Source organism: Anabrus simplex, chromosome 1 (genome assembly GCF_040414725.1).
Source record: "Anabrus simplex isolate iqAnaSimp1 chromosome 1, ASM4041472v1, whole genome shotgun sequence".
NCBI classification, from domain to species: domain Eukaryota; kingdom Metazoa; phylum Arthropoda; class Insecta; order Orthoptera; family Tettigoniidae; genus Anabrus; species Anabrus simplex.
The window spans coordinates 128,319,864-128,338,207 of record NC_090265.1 but is presented as its reverse complement, the minus strand read 5'-3'; the positions used below and the strand labels follow the sequence as shown (position 1 = coordinate 128,338,207).

General features: G+C 38.7%; 1 protein-coding gene across 7 annotated transcripts in view; it reads right to left on the bottom strand.

Annotated features, from left to right (window-relative positions):
* The window catches only part of LOC136884642 (thiamine pyrophosphokinase 1), a 204,064-nt gene that overhangs the window by 68,095 nt on the left and 117,625 nt on the right, over window positions 1-18,344 (bottom strand). For all 7 annotated transcript variants that reach the window (XM_067156922.2, XM_067156879.2, XM_067156887.2 and 4 more), the window contains one exon: window positions 12,227-12,465. In XM_067156922.2, coding sequence (XP_067013023.1) covers window positions 12,227-12,465 — 239 coding nt within the window. The remainder of the gene's footprint in view (window positions 1-12,226; window positions 12,466-18,344) is intronic.

Sequence of the window (18,344 nt, the reverse complement as noted above, 5' to 3'; positions counted from 1 at the left end):
AAACCTGGCACACAATACAAAACAAATTGAGAAAAGTAAAGAATACTCTGTAACTTTGGATAAACTTACCAATTAATGAGAGGTCTGGGCCTTCGCTTGAAGTGAGTGTTGAAATGTCTAGAGGTAGATTTGACACAGCCACTCTCAAAATGGAATGTAGGTGTTCTTTACTGATCCGGGAATATATTTTACAAATTTGATTTTTGAAAATATTAGTTCACAAATGTACGTACTCGCAAACGCACACAAGTATTTTCTCACAAATTTTAAGAAAGCCAGAAAATTTTCATTATTAAGTGCCCCATAAAAGTTAATCAAATTTCCCTCCATGAACTTGTCCCTTAATCGGGAACAAAGGAGGAACCAGTACTTCCTAAAGGGAGGGGCTAACTTTAAAGAAAATGCCATTCCACAAATAAAAAACAAGTAATTGGAACATTTTACTTCTGTAGTGATGAAATTTCTACAGTTTATTTTAAGGAAATTGTTACACTATAGTAAACGCTAGTTAAGGTAATTTATTGATATTTATTTCATCATGAAATTCCATTAAACAATGTTTAAAGTACTACATCAACTTTGCTATGTACAGTTACATATGAGCAGTTCACATCAATAAGCATTATCTGAGCAATTATATATATCCTGTCTTTGAGGTTTTGTCTTAAAGGATTTTCAACATTTGTTTCCCTTTCCCTATTGCTAATGCAAGGCCATTAAGCTGGTTCTCTCCTATTGTATTTGTAGGTTTTTAGCTTACGTATGGCTGAGAAACTTCTCTCTATGTGGAAAATTCTAAATTCCCATGGAGGGAATTAAATATTTTTTACCAATAGAGCATGTCAAAAATGTCAAAAACATATCAGATGTGTTCAGATGTGATCTGATATGTTTTTGACAAACTTCTCTCTGTAGAGGCTGTCATGACTAACAGGGTAGCAATAGTCTAATAACTGGGAAAGAAGTCTTCATTACATAGAGCTAATATAAGCAAATTTTTGGCCTCCTATTTTTTTCTGGATGAGACATTGTCCGATTATCTCTACATAGTGATATTTCTGCTCTTAATTCAGCACTTGTTGCTGTGCAATCTGCTTCACACATCTCTGATGCTTTATTAATTTTGTCTACTGAAAACTTATAAAAATTGCTGGGAATAACCCCTAATATCTTCCTGAAATATTCTTCAGGATCCCCAGTTGTCACATTCATTCTTTGAGTTTGCCTGCCACAAATATATGGGAGACGGATTTCTTCACCCATTGAAGCAGCCACTTCCCGCAATAAAAATGCCTTTACACTTTTCATTGGTATTTTTTCTCATTATATTCAACCTTCCTATTATGGTACCAATGCCAGACAATGCAGATGATAAATATTGTTTAGGATTTTGCAAGAACTTACTTAGTTTCACAGTGTGGGCCAAAGAGTGAACAGCTGTTTACAAACCAATGATAAATTCACTTCTTCCCAAAGCTGTGCCTGAAGCAAACAGCTTTACTTAAAGTCTTACTATCTGGATATTCTTCTATTTGTTCAAAAAGCCTTACAACATGTAACATTATTTCTTGAAATACAATGAAGCTATCCAATGAGTAGGACAAAATGTATTTAACTTGGTCTTTTTTGACTCACTGATGCCAGGTTCACTCTTTGAAGAGCAGACATTCTTTTCACAGGAGCAGAGACAAACATTGTCACTGATGAGATAATCCCTAGCACATTTTTAATTTGCCTAATATAGCTTTTTGTAATGCACAAATTCAGTTGATGGCTGAAGCAGTGTGTGTAAAGTGCCAGAGGTTGCTCATTTAAAATCAGTGCTTGGGTTCCAATAAATTTACCTGATATATTTGATCCGACATCAAACTTGAGATCCCGAAAATCTTGAAAGTTTAATAAAACTTTTAACTTTTAAATATAACTAAAGCAGGAGGGGGAATTAAAGCCCCCCTTAACCCCTCCATAAATCCGTCTGTGATAGGGAACAACACTGAAGTTCCATTAATTCGACCTGTAGTTCACAGGTGCATGACCGATGTTAAATGCAGATGGATTTTTTAACAAATGAATTTTCTCCGCACTCACAGATAGGTCTTTAAATCTGTTTTCAAACTCACTCTTCAATAAGTCAATCAACTTAAAAAGCCAATCATAAGGCACTGAACTGTTTGAGTTTGCTTCTTGAAGCTCAGTACAACATGAAAAACATGCCCTTCACCAATCAGTGTCAAAATAAATTCAATATATTTTTTAACGCTACCACATAAGTAGGTGCTGCTGTGGGTCAACGGTACAGTGTCGGCCTCCTGATCCCAAGACAGCGGGTTCAAACCCGACAGAGGTAGTCAGATTTTTGAAGGGTGGAAAAAAGTCCATTCGACACTCCATGTCGTACGATATCGGCATGTAAATGATTTCTGGTGACACGTTTGGTGTTTACCAGGCAAAATTAATTAAATCTCAGCTGCAGACACCCAAAAGAGTTTCGGTTTACTCGGTCTGTCATCTAATAGGCCTATAGTAAAACAGAATGTCGAAATTAATGAGCAGACAGCTAGATGGCGTTAAATTGAAATGTCTGTACATGGTAGCTAAGGCCATACGATGATGATGATTATTATTATTATTATTATTACCACAGAACTATACAATTCATTTAAAAGCAGGCCTTTCTCTTACTATCCCTTCTTCAAAATATTTCAATGTTGAGTTATATCTGTATTAGGCCTACTAAATCCCACATCCAGTTTTTGTCTCCAAATTCTGCTACTTTTTTCTGTTTCACGTTCATAAATGTGCTTATTTCTTCATGAAGTTGAAAGCATTATTTCAAAATATACCACAACTAAGCCAGCGTACCTCGCTATGATAAATTAAATTGCCATGATCACAATCAATTTCTACCGATGATTGAGTCCATGTGATCGAATATACTGTATTTAATTTTTTCCACATAGCACTTGTTGATGAATAATGCAGTGTAATTCAAGAGGCATATCAGTATTTCTGTTAGTAAATTTGTTTCTTATTCCAATTTATCCAGTTTTTGTACCACTCATATTCCTTGCACCATCTGCTGTTATAGCAGCCAATCCATCCCTAAATCAAGATCCTTTTTTTTTTTTTTTTTTTTAGATTGTGCGGGATGTTTGGTAGGCTATTTCTAGTTTGCGTTCTCGCTTCTGAAGTGCTTCTTTGTTCAGTCCATTTTTCATGATGATCTCACCCAGGTATTTGAATTTGTCTACTCGTGTGATGTCCCCGTATTTTGTATGGAGTTTTGGTGGAGCCTCTTTAATGTTAGTCATTACTTCTGTTTTTTCAAACGATATCTGCAGACCAGTTTGTTCGGCATTTTCCTTTAACATTTCAACTTGAGCTCTAGCGGGTTTCTACGTCGTTTGAGAAAACGGCAATATTTTTTATTATATACACTGACTGACAGTGACAATGCAACACCAAGGAGGAGTGGTTCGAAAGGGATGAAAGTTGGGGAAAAAACAGAGGCGGCACGGATGAATAATTGATGTTTATTTCAAACCGATATGCAGGTTACACAATGCGCACGGCATCGACTCAGTAGGATGTAGGACCACCGCGAGCAGCGATGCACGCAGAAACACGTCGCGGTACAGAGTCAATAAGAGTGCGGATGGTGTCCTGAGGGATGGTTCTCCGTTCTCTGTCAACCATTTGCCACAGTTGGTCGTCCGTACGAGGCTGGGGCAGAGTTTGCAAACGGCGTCCAATGAGATCCCACACGTGTTCGATTGGTGAGAGATCCGGAGAGTACGCTGGCCACGGAAGCATCTGTACACCTCGTAGAGCCTGTTGGGAGATGCAAGCAGTGTGTGGGTGGGCATTATCCTGCTGAAACAGAGCATTGGGCAGCCCCTGAAGGTACGGGAGTGCCACCGGCCGCAGCACATGCTGCACGTAGCGGTGGGCATTTAATGTGCCTTGAATACGCACTAGAGGTGACGTGGAATCATACGCAATAGCGCCCCAAACCATGATGCTGCGTTGTCTAGCGGTAGGGCGCTCCACAGTTACTGCCGGATTTGACCTTTCTCCACGCCGACGCCACACTCGTCTGCGGTGACTATCACTGACAGAACAGAAGCGTGACTCATCGGAGAACACGACGTTCCGCCATTCCCTCATCCAAGTTGCTCTAGCCCGGCACCATGCCAGGCGTGCACGTCTATGCTGTGGAGTCAATGGTAGTCTTCTGAGCGGACGCCGGGAGTGCAGGCCTCCTTCAACCAATCGACGGGAAATTGTTCTGGTCGATATTGGAACAGCCAGGGTGTCTTGCACATGCTGAAGAATGGCGGTTGACGTGGCGTGCGGGGCTGCCACCGCTTGGCGGCGGATGCGCCGATCCTCGCGTGCTGACGTCACTCGGGCTGCGCCTGGACCCCTCGCACGTGCCATATGTCCCTGCGCCAACCATCTTCGCCACAGGCGCTGCACCGTGGACACATCCCTATGGGTATCGGCTGCGATTTGACGAAGCGACCAACCTGCCCTTCTTAGCCCGATCACCATACCCCTCGTAAAGTCGTCTGTCTGCTGGAAATGCCTCCGTTGACGGCGGCCTGGCATTCTTAGCTATACATGTGTCCTGTGGCACACGACAACACGTTCTACAATGACTGTCGGCTGAGAAATCACGGTACGAAGTGGGCCATTCGCCAACGCCGTGTCCCATTTATCGTTCGCTACGTGCACAGCACAGCGGCGCATTTCACATCATGAGCATACCTCAGTGACGTCAGTCTACCCTGCAATTGGCATAAAGTTCTGACCACTCCTTCTTGGTGTTGCATTTGCTCTGTCAGTCAGTGTATATATAATTCGCTGGGGCCATCAAGGACCACGTTAAGTCTTGTTGCATTTGACACTGAACTTGGCCTTCCTTAGAGCCCAAATTTCCCTCATTCTTTGTGAGTGGGCCTGCTTACGCTCCTCTGTCCAAGGGACACCGTGTCTTCTCTTCGGTTGCTCGTCTCGGTTTAGCCCGTTCGTCAATATTTTCTTGCGGAAGAGATCTCTGTTAAGGGCATCTTCAGCTGAGATATGTAGCATTTGCAGGTCTTCTTTGGTATTTCTAAACCAGGGAATTGTGGTTTTGGGGTTTATTATTATTATTATTATTATTATTATTATTATTATTATTATTATTATTATTATTATTATTATTATTAAGCCAGTTGGTCGCTTCCGCAAGAAAATATTGACGAATGGGCTAGAGGAGCATAAGCAGGCCCACCCACAAAGAATGAGGGAAATTTGGGGTCTAAAGAAGGCCAAGTTCAGTGTCAAATGCAAGAAGACTTAACGTGGTACTCGATGGCCCCAGCGAATAATAATAATAATAATAATAATAATAATAATAATAATAATAATAATAAAACAAACATTAACTGGTATTACTTCAAAAATTAAATTCCTAGGCGAAATACCTGAGCCTTTTCCTGTTAACACCGGGGTCCGTCAAGGGGATGGTTTATCGCCGTTACTGTTTAACTTGGTACTTGAGAAAGTAATCAGGACCTGGGAAAAGGAAACTAAAAGAATAACCCTTGGAAGACTACGTAAAGACAGAATTCACGTGCAATGTCTGGCCTTTGCTGATGACATAGCAATCCTTTCCAACAATAGGCATGAAGCAATTCATTCCATTGAAAAACTACATGAAATTGCCATCAAAACAGGACTTCAAATTTCGTATGAGAAAACTCAATACATGGAAGGATCCTCACGATACTTAGATGGACAACCTATGATAACTAAATTCGGCAAAATTGTTCAAGTGAACCAATTTAAATATTTGGGAGAAATTATTCAGCTGTCTGGTTTAAACTGCGAAGCAAATAAAGAATTTCCAAATTACAGAAAGCATACAGGATCACTTGGAACAGGTATAATAAAAAATCAATATCTCAAAATGCAAAACTTAGACACCATAATACAGTGATCAAACCTGAAGCATTATATGCCTCAGAAACCTTAATCATTGGTGGCGGATCTTTAACCAAAGACATTGAGAAACAAGAAAGGAAAATTTTACGAAAAATGTTTGGCCCAGTTTGTATGGATGGAATATGGAGAAAAAATAATCCCAGGAGATATATTGTCATTCTGAAAAAATTTCTCACACTTTTCGGAAAAGACAATTGAAATTTTATGGACACAATCAGAATGAACACTAACAGGCTAACTAAAAGAATTCTCAACCTGGCCCTTTCATTGAAAACCAAGAACAGCTGGCTTCGTGAAATTGAAACAGATCTTCAAGAAATCAACATCTCAGAAGACGTTGTACAGGGCAGATGTAAATTCAGAACCAAAATCGACAAACAGGGCAGATGTAAATTCAGAACCAAAATCGACAATCACCACTTTGAAGACAAACCCAACACCAGAGCTACTATAACTTGGACAGAAGAACGAAGGAAGAAGCTCAGCAAGAGGATGAAGAGATTTTGGGAGGAAAAGAAGGCCAACACATCAGCTAAGCAAGTTCAACCGTGCTCCTGAGTAGGGCATAATGATGTTAAAATAAACCACAGTAATATGTATGTATGTATGTATGTATGTATGTATGTATGTATGTATGTATGTATGTATGTATGTCCAACCCTTGTCCCATTTATCTACGGGGTCGGGTTTGAACTGAGATGAATCTTCATAGCATTTTATTTATTTATTTAAATTTTTTAGCCAACATAGGACTACTTAGTCAGGTTTATGGAGGTTTTTCTTCTTTTTGTCAGCCCAATACTGTTTCATCCTTTCTGAACGTAATTTTCTTTCTGCTTCTGGAATCACTCTTCCTATTCTCTGCTTGTTGATTTTTGTCTGTAGTCTAGTGTATTTATCTTTCAATATTTTGAGTGTATTGGTTTTGTATTTTAAATCTTCTATTGTAATATGCAACTCTCTCATGTCTTCTTTAAGTTCTGTGATCCATCTATTATTATTCTTACTCTTCCATAATTTTTCTATTATTTTTCTACTGATTCTATTTTCTGGCGACCATATTAGATGGCCTAAGAATGATATTTGTTTCTTTTTTATTGTGCTAGTCACAGGTTCTATTTCTTTATAAACTGTCTCATTGGAAGCTAGTCTCCAGACTCTGTTTACTTGATAATTTTTATTTAAACAGGTCCTCACTATTCTCTTATTCTCCTTTCTAACTTGAGTATTCTATCTATTGAAACTGTGTTTGTTGTTTTGAATAATGTTTCACTTGCATATGTAATTTGTGGCTGGGTGACTGTTTTGTAGTGTTTCAATTAGGTTGCTACTGAGAGACACTTTTTATTATATGAATTCTTGGCAACATGCTGTGGTGTAACCAGTTTATCTATTCTATTTTGCCATGCTGGTTTCTTGTTCAGGTTATATGTGATTATTTCACCTAAATATTTAAATTTTTCTACTATTTTTATTTCTTAATCTTCCAGCTTAATTTTGATTGCAAGCAGAAGTTGAGTTAGCATAATTTCTGTTTTTTCAAATGAAATTTTCAAACCAATATTTTGAGCTATTTCCTGTAAAGATTTTATTTGTTGTTTTATTTCCTGAATATCATTGGCCAGAAGAGCTAGATCATCAGCAAATCCTAGACAGTTCAAATGTATGTTAACCTTCTCGGTTCCAATCTTTATATTTTTCGAGGTGTTCTTACACCATTCCCTCATAATGTACTTTAGTGCACAGTTAAAAAGAAGAGGTGAGAATCTGTCACCCTGTCTTAAACCAGTTGTTACCAAGAATGGTTCAGAAAGTTCTCCTCTGAACTTAATTTTAGAAATTGTATTAGAGTAAGTTCAATCAATTTGATTAGCTTTGGATGAAGTCCAAAATGTCTTAAAATTTTTAATAATGATGGTCTGTTATTGGAGTCGTAAGCTTTCTTGAAATCTATAAACTTTATTGGAAGGAGCTTGTTTCGTTTTCTGTAATATGCTACAACTAGCTTCAAAGTTATTATTTGTTCAGAGCAGCTTCTCTAAGGTCTGAAGCCTCCCTGGTATTAACCTAACTCTTGATCAAGTCGTTCTTTAATCCGATTATATAGTATCTTAGAGAAAATCTTATACGTGCAGTCAAGCATGGAAATACCTCTATAGTTGTCTGGATTACTTCTTTCACCTTTCTTATGAACTGGATTAATTATAGCTATTGTCCATTATTCTGGGAATTTTTCTGATATCCAAATCTTCCGTAATATCATATGGAGGGATGTCTGAGCTGCACTGCCGGCATATTTCACATCTCTGCATAAACCTGGTCTTCTCCACACGCTTTGTAGTTCCTCATTTCTTTAAGCACTGTTTCAACTTCTTTTGCTGTAGGTGGGTTTATATTTTCTGGTTTAGTTTTTATCAGGGTATGTGTATCAATTAATAAGAGCTTTTCAGGTTCATCACTGTTCAAGAGCTTGTTAAATGCTTCCGCCATGATTTCCTTATTGTTATGCGCTATTATTCCATCTTTATTTTTAAACAATAATGTTGGGGGGGGGGGGGGTGTGTGTGTTTGTAATTTTGCAGTTGTTTACAAAAGGCTTTGTCATTTTTTTTAACTCTTGTCCTTATCCCGAGGTGGTGTAGCTCTTTTCAGGCACACCCCCAATGGAGGTGAGCTGCATGTACCATTTCAACCACATACCAGCCCTCCTGCCATTCTTAAATTCCTGACAGTATCGGGAATCGAACCCAGGCCTCCGAGGATGGCAGCTAATAGCGCTAGGGACAGGGAAGGGAACTACCTGCGTAAATTCTTAATGGCCAGCAACCAGGTATTACTTAATTGATAGCCCTGTTGAAATTATTAGGATTTCTACATATTACCACAGCTTCCCGTATAATCCTGGACCTATAGTGTCTAGTGTGAATAAGAGCTTGAGCATCTCTTGAAACATGACAATCATGACCTGACGACAGTGCGTGCTCAGCTAGTGCCGATTTGTCTGGCTGGTTGAGACGAATATTACGTTCATGTTCCTTGATACGGGTACCAATGGACCGACATGTTTGGCCGATGTATACCTTACCGCAAGTATAGGGCAATTCATATAAAACATGATGTAAAAGTGGGGATAATTTGTCCTTGGTTTTACTCAGACTGTGAGCAATTTTAATGGCGGTGCCAAACACGGTTTTTATATTGTGTTTGCGGAGGACTTTGGCAATTTGATCTGTGGTGTTGTGAATGTAAGGCAAGTAGGCAGTTCCCTTCACTTCTTCCTTCTGTGAGTTTTGCTTGGTCGTTTCTCTGGGATGCAGGGCTCTATGAATCTGCAAATTACTGTAATCATTACCGCTGAACGTGACTTAGAGCGTGTCCATTTCCACCTGGATATTTGATGGCTCACAAATTCGTCTCGACCTCTTGGCGAGTAATACCAATATAATGGTCCGTTATTGGACATTATAAATTTTCCAGCTAACTCATTCTTGGTTGCCTGCGTTTCGCCCTCGTGTGCTAAGTTAGGCTCGTCAGTTGGGACTTAGCACACCACCCAAGACGCAAGGCTAGTGCATACCATGGAGGCCACTGCATAGGCTACTTGAAGCCACCAGCAGTGCCAATGCACTATGAGAGCTATGTCTCATTTTCAAAAATTTACTCATTCGGAACAAAATATTTTAGGTTCCCTATGGGAATCAACATCTACATCATTTGATGGCCAGGCAGGCATCAATTTTTGAAAATGAGATATAGCTCTCATAGTGCATTGGTACTGCTGGTGGCTTCAAGTAGCCTATGCAGTGGCCTCCATGGTATGCACTAGCCTTGCGTCTTGGGTGGTGTGCTAAGTCCCAACTGACGAGCCTAACTTAGCACACGAGGGCGAAACGCAGGCAACCAAGAATGAGTTAGCTGGAAAATTTATAATGTCCAATAACGGACCATTATATTGGTATTATAAATTTACTCATTCGGAACAAAATATTTTGGGTTCCCTATGGGAATCAACATCTACATCATTTGATGGCCAGGCAGGCATCAATTTTTGAAAATGAGACATAGCTCTCATAGTGCATTGGCACTGCTGGTGGCTTCAAGTAGCCTATGCAGTGGCCTCCATGGTATGCACTAGCCTTGCGTCTTGGGTGGTGTGCTAAGTCCCAACTGACGAGCCTAACTTAGCACACGAGGGCGAAACGCAGGCAATCAAGAATGAGTTAGCTGGAAAATTTATAATGTCCAATAACGGACCATTATATTGGTATTATAAATTTACTCATTCGGAACAAAATATTTTAGGTTCCCTATGGGAATCAACATCTACATCATTTGATGGCCAGGCAGGCATCAATTTTTGAAAATGAGACATAGCTCTCATAGTGCATTGGCACTGCTGGTGGCTTCAAGTAGCCTATGCAGTGGCCTCCATGGTATGCACTAGCCTTGCGTCTTGGGTGGTGTGCTAAGTCCCAACTGACGAGCCTAACTTAGCACACGAGGGCGAAACGCAGGCAACCAAGAATGAGTTAGCTGGAAAATTTATAATGTCCAATAACGGACCATTATATTGGTATTATAAATTTACTCATTCGGAACAAAATATTTTAGGTTCCCTATGGGAATCAACATCTACATCATTTGATGGCCAGGCAGGCATCAATTTTTGAAAATGAGACATAGCTCTCATAGTGCATTGGCACTGCTGGTGGCTTCAAGTAGCCTATGCAGTGGCCTCCATGGTATGCACTAGCCTTGCGTCTTGGGTGGTGTGCTAAGTCCCAACTGACGAGCCTAACTTAGCACACGAGGGCGAAACGCAGGCAATCAAGAATGAGTTAGCTGGAAAATTTATAATGTCCAATAACGGACCATTATATTGGTATTATAAATTTACTCATTCGGAACAAAATATTTTAGGTTCCCTATGGGAATCAACATCTACATCATTTGATGGCCAGGCAGGCATCAATTTTTGAAAATGAGACATAGCTCTCATAGTGCACTGGCACTGCTGGTGGCTTCAAGTAGCCTATGCAGTGGCCTCCATGGTATGCACTAGCCTTGCGTCTTGGGTGGTGTGCTAAGTCCCAACTGACGAGCCTAACTTAGCACACGAGGGCGAAACGCAGGCAACCAAGAATGAGTTAGCTGGAAAATTTATAATGTCCAATAACGGACCATTATATTGTTATTATAAATTTACTCATTCGGAACAAAATATTTTAGGTTCCCTATGGGAATCAACATCTACATCATTTGATGGCCAGGCAGGCATCAATTTTTGAAAATGAGACATAGCTCTCATAGTGCATTGGCACTGCTGGTGGCTTCAAGTAGCCTATGCAGTGGCCTCCATGGTATGCACTAGCCTTGCATCTTGGGTGGTGTGCTAAGTCCCAACTGACGAGCCTAACTTAGCACACGAGGGCGAAACGCAGGCAATCAAGAATGAGTTAGCTGGAAAATTTATAATGTCCAATAACGGACCATTATATTGGTATTATAAATTTACTCATTCGGAACAAAATATTTTAGGTTCCCTATGGGAATCAACATCTACATCATCTCTTGGCGAGTATCGTGAGAATGCCTTGTTTTTGTGCTGGATGGTGGTGAGAATCTGCATGAAGATAGCGATTTGTGTGGGTACACTTATGATAGATGGTATGTCCTAAGGAGCTGTCCGGTTTCTTTCTTACTAGAACATCCAAGAAAGGAAGGCATCCGTCCGACTCCATCTCCATAGTGAATTTAACTGAAGGATGTTGATGATTTAGGTGGTGAAGTTTCTCAGGATCCTCTGTCCAGACCACAAATGCATCATCAAGATACCTCCACCATATCACAGGTTTGATGGGCGCCAAAGCAATAGCCTCCTCCTCAAAATGCTCCATAAAGAAATTAGCCACTACGGGCGAAAGTGGACTTCCCCTAGCCACTCCGTCCGTCTGTTCATAAAAATTCCCACCCCACAAGAAATAGCTGGAAGTCATGCAGTGGTAAAATAATTTAGTAATGTCCTCAGGGAATAGGTGTTGAGAAATGACTGAGTCAATCGGCACTTTAGTGAACTGGTGAGTTTCGATGTGGAGTCCTTGTTCAGTTGGGGTTTTAAGTCTGACATGCCTGTTCTAGACAATGAAAGTTTAAACGAAGGATTAAACGAACAGTGAAATACTGTATAATGTAAAATAAACAATACTGTCAATCAAGAGAATGTAAATATTTTCACCTTGAGCTGTCTATTTCTAGCATAACTGGCTGTTTTCCTCAAGGCTTTAGTAAAATCAGTTTCATTTTGATCTGGAGTTCTAATAATATTGACATCTCTTTCCTGGTAGTAATTCAGCACCTCCACTGTAGCCGAGTCCATATCACCAATTATCATATCAGGAAGAGCACAATCTTCCTCACTTTTGGCATACTCATACCACCGATTTGTACCACCATCCACTGTGATCCGCACACAAGCTGGGAACAATAAGAGGATAAATTTTACTGTGTCATCATTTCTGTAATGTTTTAGTTTATTACAATATTACATACAACACACTTATAAGTTTCCTTAAGACTACTGCAATCTACAAGCTCTTATTACAGGTCTCTAAGACAACAGAAGTAAAACAAATAGTTCTATTTAACACTAATCATATGTCAATAGCAATATTACTACCACACTTCAAGCGCCAATGTGAATGTTAGTAGTTATACTACTGGACACTTTCAAATTCAGCTGCATGAAACTAGTCATGTTATCAATTTGGTTGTTGTCTTAGATTGTTTTCTGGTTTCTATTTCTCCAAACCAATTTCAAGATCCCAGTCTGGCTCTTTGGTTGAATAGTCATCGTTAAGGCTTTTGGCTCAATTCTTGGCCAGGTTGGGGATTTTTGATGTGTATGGTTAATTTCTGGAACTCAGAGAGTGGGGTTTTATGTTTGTCTCAATACGGACCTCCTCATACACACATCACACTATCAACCACCACAGAAAAACGTTTCTACACACACACACACACACACACACACACACACACACACACGCACGCACGCACGCACGCACGCACGCACGCACGCACGCACGCACGCACGCACGCACGCACGCACGCACGCACGCACGCACACACGCACGCACGCACGCACGCACGCACGCACGCACGCACGCACGCACACACACACACACACACACACACACACACGTATATGCATCCATGCATTATCATTATAGACTGTTAAGCCTTTCAGCATTCAGTCTGCAAGCCTCTGTGAATTTACTAAACGTCGCCACAATCCTCTATTTGCAACTAGTGGTGAGGGTTCATTTAGTTCTATACCTCTTATCTCTAAATCGTTAGAAACCGAGTCTAACCATCATCGTCTTGGCCTCCCTCTACTTTCCTTACCCTACATAACAGAGTCCATTATTCTCCTAGGTAACCTATCCTCCTCCATTCGCCTCACCACCGAAGCCACTTTATGTGTACAGCTTCATCCATTGAGTTCATTCCTAACTTAGTCTTTATCTTTTCATTCCGAGAACCCTCCTGACATTGGTCCCACCTGTTTGTACCAGCAATCATTCTCACTACTTTTATATCTGTTACTTCTAACTTATTAATAAGATATACTGAGTCCACCCAGCTTTCGCTCCCGTAAAGCAAAGTTGGTCTAAAAACAAATCGATGTAAAGATAGTTTTGTCCAGGAGCTGACTTTTTTCGTACAGAAAACTGTTGATCGCATCTGCAAGCTCGATGCATTAGCTTTACTACACCTTGATTCAATCTCACTTACTATATTACCATCCTGGAAGAACACACAACCTAAATAATTAAAAATTATCTACCTGTTCCAGCTTTGTATCACCAATCTGACATTCAATTCTGTTGAATTTCTTACCAAATTACATCAATTTAGTCATCGAAAAGCTAATTTTCATACCATAATCATTGCACCTATTTTCAAGTTCCGAGTTATTAGACTGCAGGCTTTCGAGCCAATCTGCCATTAAGCCCAAGTCGTCAGCATAGGCCAAACTGCTTACTACATTTCCACCTAACTGAATCCCTCCCTGCCACTTTATACCTTTCAGCAGATGATCCATGTATACTCCGAACAACAAAGTTAAAAGATTACAGTCTTATCTTGATTAATAAATTTCATGATGTTCCGTATTGATATCTACAGTATGTCATAGAAAGAAAGAGATCCACCTTATCAATACTAAATTTAGTAATGTTTTTTAAAACAGGACCGGTTTCGACTTATCACAAGTCATCCTCAGCTGTCATTTACATACACATTAGAATACATGTTTTAACAGTTGTATCTTACAAATAAACATGTCATGTTTGATAGACATTAGGTAGTATGTCTAGAAGTGAAATTCTGCTTCTTACATCTAAGTTTAAAGGATCAAGAATATTAAAAAGATATCTATATTTAACACATTAAAAAAAAATATAAACATGATAAAATTTGTTATTTACACCTGACCTTGAATATAGCATTAACGTTCAAGTTTTACTAGTAATAGTTCTTTAAAAGGACTTTCATATTGCGTTGTTATTAGTCGACTAAATATGCTTAAATGTAGCCGCATGTGCTTATACAGTATACTCTTCTTATTAGGCTTAGACTTTGTCAAAATGAGTAATGTGAATTCGAAGTTGAAATTACAATAACAAAGTGAAATGCGTTTGAAATAATAGTAAGCTAGGTAATTGTAACCTCTGTTGAATAACTCCTGCAATTATATGCTATTTAAAATACATTTCATGCAAAGAAGACATTAGCACACTTCAATGTATAAAAGTTGAAAGGTATAAGACAATCATATACGTTTTGTGAAATTCATATCTTTCCTCATGCGTATGTGTCAATTTCAAATGGGGTAGTATACTTTATATAAACTTTGTCAAATTAAGTAATGTGAATCTGAATTTGAGATTGCGTTGAGAAATGAAATGCCAGGTAATTAAAACCTGTATTGAATGACCTCTTCAAATATATACTGTGTAAAATACATTAAATGCAACATAAGACAATGGTACATTTCAATATGCAAGTTAAAAGGTAAGAGGCAGTCCTGCAAATTTGTAAATCTTCATATGAAGTACTGTTCTTCACGTGTACATGCCAAGTTCAAATGGGGCACTATTGGCCACTATTTGCTAAAGTCCAATCACTATAAACTTATATTGTCTTGTTAAATATACAGATTGAAGATGAATGTGCTGCTGGGGTTATGAAAGCTGTTGTTGTAGGTGGTTCTTTTTCGGTCTATGATACTTGCTAACTATCTGTAAAAAGTAAATGAAATCAATTAGAAGCGTATTAGAATGTTAAAGTGTTAAACTTGTGTGTGTGTGTGTGTGTGTGTGTGTGCGCGCGTGTGCGTGTGTGTGTGTGTGTTGTAGAGATTACTTACTGTCGTGAGATGATTGGGAAGTGTATCGCTTGGCAGCTTGGCGTGTACTATATCGTGAACTTGTGGTATTAGTGTCTGTTGTCGTGAGGGGAATGGAGGGGTGGGGAAGGGGAGTTGCTAACTGTGTAGAGGTGGAGTTAGTTGTGTCTTTCTCCTGCGCTGTGGATTGCGCGCGGTGTTATTTATTGACTGTTCTCAGATAATAGTTTTTTATAAAAGGGATGATTTTATTAAATAAAATATTGGTTTTATCTGTTATTTCATTAATATTATAATTAGGGTTGGCATATTGGTCTACTGTTATATATAGTTCTTCAGTAATTTTGAGTAAGGGTCCTTTGGGGTTTGTGCTTAATATTATCATATCATTATCTATATTAGTAAAGTTATGTTTGTAATCAACCATGTGTTGTCCTATTGCCGAAAAATGGTTGTGTTTTATGGCATTGACGTGTTCGTTGTATCTGATAGTAAAGTTTCTGCCTGTATGTCCTATGTAGCTTGTTAGACAGTTATTGCAGTGGATACGGTAAACTCCAGAACGAAGGTATTTGTTGTTATTGTTGATAGTTTTTGTGTTATGTATGATGATGTTGCTGTTATGTGTAGTCCTGTAGGCTATTTCAAGGTTATGTTTTTTGAAAATGTTGGTTAACGAGTATATGTGCATGTTATTAAATGTAAAGGTTGCGTAGTTTTTCTTAGGTTTGTCCATTTTTGATAATTTAGTTTTGGGTTTTGATTTGAATTTATGAATGATTGAATTGACTGTATTTTTCTTGTATCCATTTTTTCTTGCTATTTCTTGGATTAAATGTATCTCTTCATTAAAATCTGTTTTTGAAAGCGGTATGTTAAAGGCTTTATAAACCATACTCTAATATGCTGCTTTTTTATAGGAGCTAGGATGAATGGAATCTGTTGCTATTGTATTTATTGTATGGGTGGGCTTGCGATAAATTTTGAAAGATAAATGATTGTCTTGTCTAGTAATGCTCAAATCGAGATAGTTCAGTTTGCAGTTGTTTTCTGATTCTTTTTGTAAACTGTATATGTGGGTCTATGGTGTTTAATGTGTCTAACAAAGTGTTGTCATTAGTTAGTCTATTATCGATGATAGCAAATACGTCATCAACAAAATGGCACCAAAAGAATATTCCGTTTATTGTACTGATTGAGTTGTATTCGAGGTGGTCTAAATATATTTCAGCAATTATACCGGAGGCGGGAGAACCCATTGGTAAGCCTAGTTGTTGATAAATTGTGTCATGGAACTTTAAAAAGTTGTTATTGACGGCAAATTCTAAAATTATTATGAATTCCTCGATTTCTAAATTATTTTATTTATTTATTTATTATGGCTTCTTTCATGTGGCGAAGTTAGGGCACCCGGCCCTCTCTTACACTTAACCACAATACAATAAATAATATTAAGGTTGCCTATTACTAATTACACTACTTATATTATTTCCTAAATTAAGCTTAAGTTACACATCCACACAATATGCAGCTTATTAGCTCGTTACTTCAGTCTTTTCTATCTCACACAGACACTTGCACATACACTTACAATGTACACACTTATCAACTACCCTTACGTTTGTATTATATAAAACTAACAGAAACAACTTTTAATTTTACAATTACCAATCACACGCACACAACACACACCAATACACACTTCAATCGGTATCTCTCAACAGGAAGTCTCGGCAAGATATTTTAAATTTGAGGAAGGAGTCAATGCCCCTGACACTTACTGGCAGGGAATTCCAAAGCCTGGATCCGGTTACAATGAAAGATTTATTATACACAGAAGAGTGGTGAAGAGGAATAGCTAAAGTGGAGCCCGAGCGAGTGTTACGATTATGGAAGGAAGAGAGGAAGTGAAGTTTAGATGAAATATACCGGGGGGAGTTACTATGCAGGAGTTTGTGTATTAAGACAAGTATATGATATTCACGTCTCTTATCAGGTTTTAACCAGTGCAGTGCTTGATAATAAGGAGTAATATGCGCATCATATCTTAGGTTAAAAATGAATCTAATGCAACAATTCATAATACGCTGCAGTTTCCTAGTTTGTTCTTTAGTAGCGTCTACCAAGATAACATCACAGTAGTCAAGGATAGGAAGAATTAGGGTCTGTGTTAATCTTTGCCGCATGTTTAGTGGTATAATATCTTTGTTTAATTTCAGTGGGTGTAGAGTAGCAAACACCTTATGACTTATGTTTTTGATATGTTCTGTCCAATTTAGAGTTTCAGTCATAGTCACCCCAAGATTTCTCACTGTTTTACTATACGGAATTGTGCTATTATTTATTTGTAAAGGAGGAATGATCGAATCATTGATCTTGTGTAGGAGCTTCTGGGAACCGACAATGATAGCTTGCGATTTTGATGGATTTATGAGAAGTCTGTTTGCGAGAGCATATTCACTGAGTCTTTTCATGTCATCATTTATGCATTTTACTGCGTTTGGTAATTCGCTTAAGCTGCAATGGTAGTAAATTTGGAGATCATCAGCATATAGGTGATAATTACACGTTTTTAGAGAAGATGAAATGTCATTGATATACAATGTAAAAAGCAACGGTCCTAAAATACTACCTTGTGGCGTGCCAACTTTCCTTGTACGCCATTCTGAATTTCTTCCGCGAGTTATCACCCGCTGCCTCCGATCTTTCAAATATGACGTAAAAAACTTCAGTACTAAAGGGTCAAACAAGTAATATTCCATTTTCTTAATTAGTAGCTGTAAGTCTATTGTATCAAAAGCACCACTGAAATCCAGTAGCGTTAGTACTGTAAGTTGTCGTTGTTCCATAGCTAGTCTGATGTCTTCTGTCACTTTAAGGAGAGCCGTGGCAGTGCTGTACCCTTTCTTAAAGCCCGATTGTAATGGGTCAAGGAGAGAATAGT